General features: G+C 36.6%; 1 protein-coding gene across 1 annotated transcript; it reads left to right on the top strand.

The window, feature by feature from the left end:
* Positions 1–4,329: 4,329 nt before the first annotated feature.
* Positions 4,330–5,275, top strand: LOC124958875 (olfactory receptor 478-like). The gene has a single exon (XM_047517415.1). It carries the CDS (start codon positions 4,331–4,333, stop codon positions 5,273–5,275), a length of 945 nt encoding a protein of 314 aa, XP_047373371.1. The 5' UTR covers position 4,330.
* Positions 5,276–13,476: the final 8,201 nt, after the last annotated feature.

Below are 13,476 nucleotides of genomic sequence, written 5' to 3'. Positions count from 1 at the left end.
TATATATGAGAGTGTATTCCTCTGAGCTTTGATGTGGTGTTTGGTCTTCATTGCTTTCTTAGTGTTTATGATTAAATTTAAGGATATTTTTCCTACTTAATAAATAAATAGGTTAATCATAGGTACAATTTGTATTCTTCCTATGTCGAGTTAGAGTTTTAGTCCATCATTGAGTACATGAAATAAAATAAATATTAACTATAAGCTAATTCCTCTATTCTCTGTTAGTAATAACAAAAAACGTTCCATTGTTAATAACTTACATTAGAGTTCTTAGAAAGGGTAACTTCTACAGAAACTTAATGTCGTATTCTTTCAGGGAAATTAAAACTAAACGAAGCATGGTGCCCTCTACCTTGCTGGGAACTGTTTTTCTTTTTAAACTATCATACAGTAAAAACATGTTTATTAAATAAGATCATTAATTATACTCTTGAAGATATTTTTACTTAACATTTCCTTGTATTAACCATGAAATGATGTAATCAATACCAAAGAAAAAACATACAAAAAGACTGTGAACAATAAAGATTCAGACTCAGCCTCAGAACACTTGGTGTCTCTGTATGTTGTTTCTCCACTGCACCGACACCTCCCATCCACCTCGGACCCCTGACTGCTGCTAGGGCTGGACCCCGGCAAGGTTTGTATTGATGGGACACTGGACCAAGCCTTTTTATATGTCATTTAAACTTACAACAGGCAATGATTTGATAGCAATAAAAATGAGTAAAGTTAAATTCTTTTTAAGAAATAACTCATTCTGGCTGTGATGCAAAAGAATGTTATGAACATAGGAAAGTCAACTAAGATAGCTATTGCAAGGCAGAGATGGGAAGAAGTGGATGCATTTTGTAGGATCATAGGAGATGAGATCAACAGACTCACTGGCAAACACATGAGAGGAAATAAGCATCCTGATTACTGTCTCTAGTGCTCAGGATCAGACTGTAGGCCCAGCTAGTGGAAGGAACTTTGGTGGGGTGTTGAGAGTGGGAAGAGAAAATCAGGGGTCAGGGACTAGTTGGGAAGTAGTGGTCATCACGGGGCACTTAATCTTGGTGACAGCAGTAGAGTTAAAAGCACACCTTCTAATACCAATCTGCCCCAAATTTTAAACCTGGACTTAACTTTCACCAATTGAGTTTGTGTTGACAAGTAGATTAAAATAAACCTTGTCTCTTAAACTAGGAGAATGGGAATACTAGGTTCACCAAGTATGGTACTAAGTATTGAGATAAGCTCTGTGCTTAATGCTTGGCAGAGTAAGCCTCAAGTGAAAGTTGGCTGGTATTATTAGTGGTCGACCTCTTCCAACAAGGGGACATCAAGGGCAAGGCAGGATTTTCTAAAATTAGAATTAGCAAGAGAGTTAGAGTGAGTCTTCAGGTTGAAGTCACCATTTCTATCATCTTTCATTGCATCACATAAGCCACTAACCAGTAGTTATCCTTTGTAGCATGTGAACAGGTAAGACTTTCTTAACTGGAAGTCATCAGAATCTCTTTTTAATTCACAGTTCTCTATCTATATGACTTTGAAAGGATTGATTTTATGACTTTGGCTATAAAAATTATGTGCATATCTTAAATAATTTTGTTATTTAAAATTCAACTTTGCATGTCAACTTCCCCATATTCCTTAAGGTACCTAAGGGATTGTCTTAGATCTAACACTATAAAATACTTAAAAAATGAACAGCTGCTAATGAAAACAGGTAATGCCACCATGTTATATTTGCAGCTTAGTATTTTTAAATCTGAATTAACAAAGTGAACTTAGAATCAATTTTTAGCTATGAAATACTTGATTATACTTCCAATAATCATCAAACAAAAGCACGCCAATACCTACTTAAAAAGAAAAAAAGATCACTTGAGAATTTTTGGAATCCTTGAAGATTAGTTGTGATTATGTGAAAGGAACTGCTTAATATTCACTTGAGAATGTAAGAACGATCTTTGTTGTTTTTGAATTCACATCTGACTCTCTAGAATCTTCAGAGATTTATCCCCAAAGGTAAACACTGATATTAAAGGATAGTATAACTACTATATATTAATACTGACTTTGAATTTGCTACAGCAACTTAAATAAATTCTTATTTCAAGAAGTAAATTTTGTCTTTTGTGAGTAAATCTGGTTTACTGATTTTTATTTACATTTGAAATCACTTTATTCTTTGAAGTTGTACTATATTCCTAAACTGTAGTTGAGTAACAAGGCAGATGTAACCAACCAGTCAGTTAGCAAAATAACTGTAGCTGGATTACTGAAGTTTCCACAATCGAATTCCTGTAAATAGAAAGCAATAATTCAGTTTTCTAAGATTTCTCATTTGTCTACCTATAAGACTAGAAATTTGCATGGTCTTTAATAGTAACTAAACTTAGCTCTTTGCTAAAAAATCCAGTAGTTTATAAAGATGAAAGACTATAGCATCTGCTGGTAAATAGATGGAACTGGAGACTATCATGCTGAATGAAATAAGCCAGTCCTAAAGGTCAAAGGTCAAATGTTTTCTCTGATATGTGGAAGTTAATCCAAAATAAGTGGAGTGTGGTATTAAAAAAAGAAAAGAATAGACGTAAGATTAGAGGAGTAGACAAAGGGGAATGAAAGGAAGGGAGGAGGGATAGACTAGGGAAAGTCAGTGGAATGAATCTGATCTAACTTTCCTACGTACATATATTACTATACCACCATCACGTACAGTCACAAGGCACTAACTTTTTAAAAATCTGTGAGTAAATAGTCAAAAGATCAGTAAAGTAGAGGGAAGGGAACAGGGGGTGGGGAGAAGAAAGGGGAAGGGAAAATACTGGGGACTGAATTGGAACAAATTATACTCCATGCTTTTATAATTATGTCATAGTACATCCTATCATCATATGTAACTAAAAAGAAACAATAAAAAAAAAGAACTCATGGGAATAAAAAATAAAAAAAAAAAACAGCAGTTTTAACACACTTTGGGAACTCCCTGAAAGTTTTGCAGGAAGACCAACTTTGTTTATTGATTGAATGCTCTAGGATCAGAGGCACTAGACACTTTGGACAAAGAAAAAGATATAAGTCTTGGGAATTTAGAGTCAACCTGACACCTGGTTGGGTGATCCTGAGTGAACTTTTTAACTGTAGGTTTAAATGTAACTCAGCTCTATACCATGTTGAAAATAATACTATTTCACTCCATAATAGTCCAATGAGGAAAATATTACATTATGATATTATTAGAATTTAGGAAAACATTATTCCATTATGAAATTATTCAATGTATTTGAGTAAACAAACTTTAACAATCTGTCTTAAATATTAATCATATAATGTTTTTTACATAGTGATTAGATTGGCACTTCAATTAACTTGGTAAAGCAATATTTTCACAGAAATAAAAATGTTTAATAGAATTAGAACAGGTAATTTAATTTATAACTTTAATTCCTTGGTATTTCTTCCTTGTTCTATCAGAAAAAAAATGTATTTCTCATTTTTAAAAATGGTCCCATTTAACTGATAGATATTGTAAACTATGTGACTGAGGAAGTGCCTCTTTTATGTATCAGCTGCCAGAAAGCTGAAGGTTAACCTGTTTTCCCCACTACACGTGTACTCAATCTCATTGTCATGGCCATCTAATTTGTTGTAATTAGCATTTCATTTACAGCAATGCTTACTAAAGGAATAGACGAATTGTAACCAACCCTGGGTTCATAACCTGATTCGGCTACTTCCTGTGTAACCTTAGGTAAGTTACTTAACATTTTCAAACTAAGTATCCTCAACTATAAAATGGAAATAATAAAAGTACTTAATATTATTCCATGGAAATTAAAATAGAACTATACATAAAAATTTCAATCCTGTTCTGGGTGATAATTCAGTAAGCATCAAATAAATGTTAGCTATTACTCAAATGTTCATTGGTCTCATACATTTTAATTCTTTTTGTTGGATTAATGGTTCCTTTTTGTTATTTTTGCAAGTCATATTCTTACATCTTTGCATTAAAGCTTCTTAAATGTTTGTACATATTATATAAATATATACATGTGTTTGTACATATTATATGTATATACATTATTTGTACAAAGTTTTTAATGTTCCCATAAAAAACAATTTTTAAACTATAAGATTCATCACACATGAATATATAAACTCTGAAACTCTAGAGTAAAAAAAGCAATAATTAGTCCAACTTTTGCTTGAATGATATATTTTTATAATAACCCACATGTAGGTATTAATTAAAATAAACCATATATTTATAAATTCTTTAATATAATGTCATGTTTTCACCACGGGTTCATTTTTCAGCAGCCACTGTCCCATGGATCCCCTGGTCAATGGGAACCTCACTGCAGTGACAGAGTTCATTCTACTGGGCTTAACAGATGATCCAGTCCTCCGAGTCTTCCTCTTTGTGACCGTCCTCTGCATCTACCTGGTGACCCTCTCTGGCAATCTCAGCACCATCATCCTTATCAGAGCCTCTTCTCAGCTCCATCATCCCATGTACTTTTTTCTGAGCCATTTAGCTTTTGCTGACATAGGCTTTTCATCTTCCATCACACCCAATATGCTTGTAAACTTCCTGGTGGAGAGAAACACCATCTCCTACATCGGATGTGCCATCCAGCTTGGCTCAACCACTTTCTTTGGGACAGTTGAGTGCTTCCTTCTGGCTGTCATGGCGTATGATCGCTTTGTGGCAATCTGCAGTCCACTGCTTTACTCAACCAAGATGTCTGCACACGTTTGTCTCCAGTTACTTGCAGTGGCTTATACAGGTGGTTTCCTTAATGATTCCTCCTTTACCCTTTCTTTCTTTTCTTTGCTCTTCTGTGGACCAAATGGAGTCAACCATTTTTTCTGTGATTTTGCTCCATTACTTGAGCTCTCCTGTTCTGATGTCAGCGTCCCCTCAGTCATTCCCTCATTTTCTGCTGGCTTCATCATTGTGGTCACAGTGTGTGTCATTGCCGTCTCCTACATCTCCATCCTCACCACAGTGCTGAGGATGCGCTCCCCCGAGGGGCGCCACAAGGCCTTCTCCACCTGCACCTCCCACCTCACTGCTGTCACTCTGTTCTATGGGACCATCACCTTCATCTATGTGATGCCCAAGTCCAGCTTCTCCACTGACCAGAACAAAGTGGTGTCTGTGTTCTACACGGTGGTGATCCCCATGTTGAACCCTCTCATCTACAGTCTCAGGAACCAGGAGATTAAGGGGGCTCTGAAGAGAGCACTAGGTAGTAAAATATTTTCTTAGTTATCTGTTCTTTTGATTAGATAGAGTAATAATATCCCATAGATATAATAATAAAAGGAAATTGTGTGTCTTTGGTTGAAATATGCCTGCTGATGTATAATTAACCCATGTGGAGCTTTTTAGTAAATGTAGAATGGTATATTTTCAGATATCAAATAGTAAATCGTAAGTTCATAATGAATTAGATTTAATAAATTTAATTTATAATTAATAACAAATTATTTCCCATAAACATAATCTGCTTAAAATTCTTTTCCATTTGTATTCATAATTTTTCAAAAGTAATTATCAGTGTAAGTTGAGGTGGTTGTGTATAGAAATCTTTAAAGTTGGGTTCATTTTCAACCACAAGTCATCCTGCAGTGTGCATGATAATGACAGTTATGACTGGGTATACATTTTGAAAAGAAAATGACAAAGTAGAACAGAAAATAAAATTGCTGGAGATGTGTTTTTTACTTGTTTGTTTTTGTGCTGTGATTATCTGTTGGATATTAGTTTTGTGGACCCATGATTCTGGTCTGTGTTCCCAACCTATGACTTCAACCTTGGATATAGAAGGATCACCACAGAATAAAATGTTGAGAAGTCCCTGACTAACCTGTGAATTTCTCTGACTGGCCAAAGAGGTGACTTCCTGTGTAGAAATGAACACAATTCCTGCAATCTTCAAGGAAAGAGTGGAACACACTTGAAGTGACTATCCATGGTCAGGCATTGTGCTAGGAAACTTGAGGGATGCATACATTTCACGCTGAGAGTTCTGCTTTATCTATACATGCCGATGACTGCCACATTTATTTATCTTTTCCTGTCTTCTCTTTACTCACAACTTATTCCCCTCCATTAAAGGACTCCTTTATTCACTCAGGTTATTGATACAGGAGTGTGATGGTAATTTATTTCTTTCCCCTGCACTCCTATATTTGATCACAATGTCTTATACATTCTGAGACCAACATCTACCTACTACTCCTCTCCATCTTTGTTGTCAGCCCTTCTACTTCAAACCAAGGTCTTCTCTGTTTTGCTTCTGAGAGATAGCACCACTGTGGTGTGAATTTGATGTGTCAACTTGAATAGACTGTGGTGCCCAGTTGTTTGGTACAATACCACCATAAACACGCATTTGATGGTATGTTTTTAGATGTTTTTGATACTTAAATCAGTAGTCATTGACTAAAGCAGGTCATCCTTTACAGTATGGATGGGCTGTGTTCAATCAGTTAAAGACCTTAAGTAAAAAATACTCGGGTCCTTTGAAGAGGAAGGACTTTTGTGTTCACAATGGCTTTGGGCCCTAGACTGCAACACCAATTCTCACCAGTATTTTTAATCTGTTCACCTGACCTTTGGATTTTGGACTTCCCAGCCTCCACAACCATGTGAACAAAATCCCTGAAATCTCAGTCTCTCTCTCTCTCCCCCCTCTCTCTTTCTCCCTCTCCTCCTTTCTCTCTCTCTCTCTCTCTCTCTCTCCCCGCCTCTCTCTCTCTGAAACAGATGTGTGTGTGTGTGTGTGTGTGTGTGTGTGTGTGTGTGTGCATATATGTGTATATCCTGTTTCTCTGGGAAAACCTAATACAGCCCTAACTAGCTCTCCTCTTCTGTCCCTTTCTCTCTTCTAATTCATTCTCTGTAGGCCAACCATAGCCATAAATCTAAATAATGTTCTTTCTTAAAGTTTCTGAAGACCTTATAAAATAAACCTATATTTCTTAACATGTCCTACAAGTTCCTGAATATGGTCTTTGTTTTCTTTCCATTTCTCATGAATTTTCCTCTTGGCTTCTGAGCAAACAGACTCTATCAACCAATCATTTGTTCTTCTTTCAAATCCTTAAACATACCCCTATTGTTGGCTACCTCTGGACTTTTTCCTTCACCTAGGCAAAGTCTACCTCTGCTATAGCTACCAACCTATAAGTTGTTTGACCAATTCTAGGATGCCTTCTTGAAAAGCTCCGGACATACCATAGACACCATTATCCTCTTGTAGAACCCTAGTTATTTTCTCCAAATTACTTAGTGCACTGGTACTTATGTATTCAGGGTTTGTGTTTGCACAATGTTGGACACTTCATAGAGGGAACCACCCAAAATTCCTCTTCCCCAAGTCTCTAATTTTTACACAGTTCCAATTTTCACAGAACTCCTGTAAAATAGCAAACTTAAATGTATATTTGATATGAATGAATGGAAAAATTAATAAATTAATGGATGGCCGAATGAAACTTTTGTTCTTGCTTGAACCATTAATTCTGCTGTCATTGAGATTTTATTTTACAGAGGATGAGGCACATATAGGATAAGCAAAAGATCAAGGTCACAGCTATCCTCTTAATTCTTTGATTTCTTTTAAGGCATATATCCTGAGAAGGGTAGACTCACAAACTGAAAACATTTTGCCTCTAGGAGACTCTGATTCTGATACATTTCTTTCTGGCAAAGTCTTTCTGTTCAAAATACAGCAATGTCCACATCTGAATGCAACAGGATAATTTTTATCAGACTCTCTGAAGCAAAACAAATAAGAATCTGGATAAGTACTTTTTTTTTTTTTTTTTTTTTTTTTTTTTTGCAGTGCCGAGGATTGAACCCAGGGCCTTGTGCTTACTCTACCAACTGAGCTACATCCCCAGCCCCAGATAAGTACTTTTTGATATCAGAAGGAGTAGATTTCTGGTTCCACTGAAGATGAATTAGCCTCATTCCTCCCCGGACATCCCTCTTTACTAAAAAGAAACTCTAGATATAAAACACAAATGAAAAAAGGAAGACTTTAGTAAGTGGAAAGAAAGCAAAGTTCTTAGGGATCTCAGGACCAGAGGAAGAAAATAGCAGACTGTTTCCTGGGTTTCCTTATTGCTTCCATATACCCTGAAGAAGCAAGCAGAGCCCAACCCAGCACCAGCAAGAGACAGATCAAAAAAGTTTTAACAGAAGCGTGTCCTTAGTCAAAAACCTGGGGAAAAGGTAGCCCTAACAGAAAACCGGTTAGCAATTCTCGCCCTACTTCAGACAAATACTAATGAAAAGGAAGAACACTCCCAGACCCTCAGGTTTCAGAGGGGCCAGCTGAGGGGCTGATCCTCACCCCTCTCTCCTTTCCAGTCCCCTGCCTGGCCAGTGTTGGTGGTTCCACTGGGGAAATGAGCCTCCTCCATCACCAGGCAGCCACAGACTTAATGAGATGATGTGAGGTGAGACTCTGGGTATTCTGTCGCCTCCTGCGTGCAGCCAGTGGGAGCTGAGCTTCCCCACCTGCAACAACAAAGTAGTGCCATCTGCTCTCCTCTTACTCCTTCCCAGAGACAGTGCAGCCCAATGGTGAACAGAGCTTACTCAGAGGGAGGAGGCATGCACGTCAGGACCCCACTTTCTCTGAGAAGGAGTCAACAGGGCAGAGGGGGAGTTGGACTTCCAACTCATCCAACTGGAAGGAGGCAGTGTTGAGTCACACTCTATTTTGGTATTCTGCTGTCCGTAAGGCCCAGCAGAAAACCAAACATGTACTCTTTCCTGGCAATTCTAGTTCAACAACAGGAGGACTGCTTGCTTAAAAAAAATGATCTCGTGATCTCGTAATATGATATTCCAAATGTCAATAATACCATAAAAACCACAGCCATATCAAGATGGACAATTATTCAGCCTTAAAAAGAAGGTTTTCTGTCATGTGCAACAACTTGAATGGAATTTTAGTCTTTTATGCTAAAAGAAAAACATCAGATAAAGATATTGCATGATTTCAATTATATGAAAATATCTTTTAAAAGGCAAATGCATAGGAATTGAATATTCACAAATTGAATAAGAAAAGACAATAGACACCAGCGAAGATGAATCAGATGTGGAAATGATCTGATTGTGTTTTAAAGCAGCTATCAGAAAAACGCTTTGACCAGCAATCACTAATTTTCTTCAAAGAAATGAAAAAAAAAAAACACAAAATTTCAGCAAAGAAATAAAAGTTATAAAAAGGAACCAAAAGGAAATTATAAAACTGTACCATTGTACCTATTGACAATGTTATATTAAATTGAAGAAATAGGTTCTGGTACTCTCTCTGTTGGACAGTAGGGTGATTAGTTAATAATAATGTATTATATGTTCAAAATAGTTTGAAGACAGGATTTTGAATGTTCTCACCACAAAGAAATGAAAAATATTTCAGGTGTTGGACTTGGTAATTATACTGGTTTGATAATTGCAAATAGATTCATGAATAGAAATATCATGTTGTACCACATAAATATGTATAATTATTATGTGTCAATCTCAAGTAAAAATAAATCAAACTCCCCAAACAACAATAACAAGAGAAAAACGATTTAGAAATCTGAAAAATAAAATTATCCAAATTCAACAAGCTTGCTGGATGGACTTTATAGTAGAGTTCAAAATAACAGAATGGAGATGCATAGGGCTTCAACAAAGATAAGCAGAACGTACCTATCTAAACAACAAAGAAAGTAGATTAGAACAGAAAAAAGAGCTACATTAACCTTCAAAACATTAAAAATAGAGCTAATATCCATACATTAGGTTTCCAGAAGGAGAGGAGAGTAAAAGGGCAGCCAAATCAGTATTCAGACAAATGATGGGTGAAAATGTCCTAAAATTGGTGAAAGAGATATGGAGTCACAGAACCAGGAAGCTGGTAAAATGCATAATAATAATTTAAAAAAACAAAGAAATTCATACCAAGGCACATCCAAATTCCAAATTACACTTTTAAAAATCAAAGACAGGAAAATACTGAAAGTAATCAGAGAGAAAGGACTCTGAAAATCAAATCTGAAAGATGTTTTTCATCTGAAACCATGAAACCAAAAGGAAGTGGCATATTTTTCTTTTTCTTTTTTCATTTTTATAAATTGTATGTTTAAGGTATAAAACATGTTGTTTTGATAGTGATATGATTACTACAGTTAAGTAAACTAACTTATCCCTCATCCCACATCTTTCTTTTGGTGGTAGGAGCATTTAAAATCTGCTTCCTTAGAATATTATTAAGATATTGTATTCATAGGATATTATTAAGGATATCTGGCAGTGTCCTGCCAGACACTAGATTTCTAAAGGTTCATTTTACATAACTACAACTTTGTACTTTCGGAACTGTACCTTCCATCCTCTCATCTTCTGCTGACTACCAATATGCTGCTTCTATGCATTTGCCTTTTAAAAGATATTTTCATATAATTGAAATCATGCAATATCTTTATCTGATGCTTTTCTTTTAGCATAAAAGACTAAAATTCCATTCAAGTTGTTGCACATGACAGGAAACCTTTTTAAGGATGAATAATTGTCCATTGGATATGGACAATTTCTTTATCCATTCATCCACTAAAGGGCACTTAGGTTGTTTTTATATCTTGACTACCTTGAAAAATGTTGACGTGAACATGGTGGCTCAGCACTCTGTGTGAGGTGCTGATTTCATTTTCTTGGAGCTGTGTGGTAGGAACTTTCTCAGAATAAAGAAAAAGATAGCATGTACCATCAGTATCAGTGTGAACTTTCTGCAACTCGATTGTAACATTGTTGCAACTCTATAGTATAGGAATAGAATGCCGGATCAGACTGTGTATTGCCTTATATGGGAGACAAACTGCTGGCAAGTGAAAAAGGAACTAGCAAAGGGTATACAAGGCGAAGTCTCCTGTATCTGGGGCTCAGCCTTTGGATGAGAACCAGCGTAGCCAATGCTGGCACTAATACACACTGCTTCCTGCTGATAGCCCTGGATCTCTTGTCTCTGTGTGAGAATCCCACAACATATGTACCCAGAAGAATAACCGCTGGCTCCTAAAGTAGTTCTAATGTTTACTTTTTTTTTTCAAGTTAATGTTTACTTTTTGAGGAACCTCCATACAGTTTTTATCACAGTCTTGTTACTGAAAGCTCCATCCTTGTCCCAATGACAATTTAATAAGGAGGATATGGTTTTGAGAAAAAGAAAAAAGAATGTTTATTTCTTTGCTAGCAAAAGAGAAACACAGGGGACTTCTGTCCCAGAGACTGTGATTCTGTCCATTAGGGAGAACAGAGTTTTTTAAAAAAGAGGATTCAAAGGCTACGTTCCAGGCATGTTCTGACTGGGGTCCCAGGTGCGCCAGATGGTGTGTTGAAATTCACTTGTTAATTTGGGAGACAGTCACTTCCGATATCTTCCAGTAACATTTCCTTCCTGTGGTAGGTGTGTGTTCAAGGACAGATAACAAGGTCTAAGATGGAGAAGAAAAGATGACCTGTTTCCCTAATCCTGTTAAGGAAGGAGAGAGGAGAAGAGAGAGAAAATAACACATCCCTTTAAAAATAAGCCTTGGTTGCAGAGAAGCAAGGGCTATATTCAAAGCAGAAGGTGGACCACTGTTACAGCCTCACCAGGTTAATATTCACGGTGTGAATGCAACAGAATGTGAATGCCCGTTGCCACCATATGCAAGGGTTTCCTGCTCTCTGTACCTTCACCAACACTTGTTATCTTTTGTCTTTTTGCTAATAGCTCTCCTAAAAAGTGCAAACTGATATTTCACTGTGGTTTCCGTTTCACTTTACCTGATGATTAGTAATATTGATTAGCACTTTTTCATACACTTGTTGGTCATTCGTCTTGTCTTCTTTAGAGAAATGTTTATTCAGGTCCTCTTAGGGTTTGGATCTGAGGTGTCCCCCAAAAGCTCAGGTGTGAGACAACTCAAGAAGGTTTAGAGGAGAAATGATTGGGTTATGAGAGTCTTAACCAAATCAGTGAATTAATTCCCCTGATGGGATTAACTGAGTGGTAACTGAGGGCTGGTAGGGTGTGACTGGAGGAGGTGGGTCATTGAAGAATGCATTTGATAAACTGAGCTTAGTCTCTCTGTGCCTTCTGATCATCATGTGAGCTGCTTTCCTCTGTCACACTCTTCTGCCATGATGTTCAGCTTCACCTTGAGCCCGGAGGAATGGAGCCAGCTGCCTATGGACTGACACCTCTGAAACAGTGAGCCCCCAAATAAACTTACCCTCCTCTAAAATTGTTTTTGAGTCTTTTAGTTACAGCAGCAAAAAACTGACAAAACAGGTCCTTTGTCTATTTTTAAATCAAGTTATTTGCTTTCTTGTTACTGAGTTGTGTGAGTTCCTTATATACTTAAATATTAATTGCCACAACCCACGTGGCGTTTATTCAGTTTTCCCTGAACTCAGGCTGATGAAGGGATTGGAAAAAAGACAAACAAACACACAAATATAGAGAAAGTGGGACCCTGTGCGAACCAATGAGGCTTAACTGACACCAGAACAGGCTCCACACATTTGTTATATAGGTTTAGACATCAAAAGGATTCACTGTGAGAAAGTTTCTTCATGATAAACAAAAATGAGGTTGTGAGCAGGAAAAGCCCAATTAAAATCTTATCAGCCTGTGCACATATCTCTTCTACCTCTGGGCAGCTGGTATTTGAATCCAAGACTATTGAACCAATACATTCTGTGAACTACAGAACCCCCTTTGAACAGGGCATCACCAGCAACTGAGCAGTCTCAATTGGTGCATTTCCACTGAGAGTTCTCAGAAGGGCATCGCTTCTGCTTTGGGATCGTTCAAAGAAACTTGTAATTCATTCACTGTGACAGTTAATCCCTTGTCAAATACTGATCAAATATCAGTTAGCAAATATCACCCAAATTCCTTTACTAAAAAAAAAAAAAACAAAAAAAAACCAAACTTTGACTTATCCTTTTTTTTTAATTTTAGTGTCTACCTTTCTTATTTATTTATGCATTCATTTGTTTGCATATCTATTTATTTATTTTTACAGGGCTGGGATCAAACGTAGGGCCTTGTGAATGCTAAGCAAGTGCTTTACACCCACACTCCCAGTCCTTTTATTGTTTCCTTTGTCAGGCATACTTTTTTATTTTTACTTTTGTTATTTGAGCTACTGGTGTCAAAAATATTCACCAAGGCAAATAGCAAGGATTTTCCCTATTTCCTTCTATGTCTTGTGCTTCAGATCTTTAATGCATTTTGAATCACTCTTTGTGTGTAATGTAAAATAAAGGTACAATTTCAAACATTTTGTATTGGAAATCTAGTTTTCCCAATACCATTTATTGAAGAGATTTATCATTTCCCCATTGTGTCTTCTTGGCTTACTTTTTAAAAATTAGTTAATTGCATGTGTCACACAGAGTTCTCTATT

The sequence above is a fragment of the Sciurus carolinensis genome, chromosome 11 (genome assembly GCF_902686445.1).
Source record: "Sciurus carolinensis chromosome 11, mSciCar1.2, whole genome shotgun sequence".
NCBI classification, from domain to species: domain Eukaryota; kingdom Metazoa; phylum Chordata; class Mammalia; order Rodentia; family Sciuridae; genus Sciurus; species Sciurus carolinensis.
This window is presented reverse-complemented; position numbering and strand designations above follow the sequence as displayed.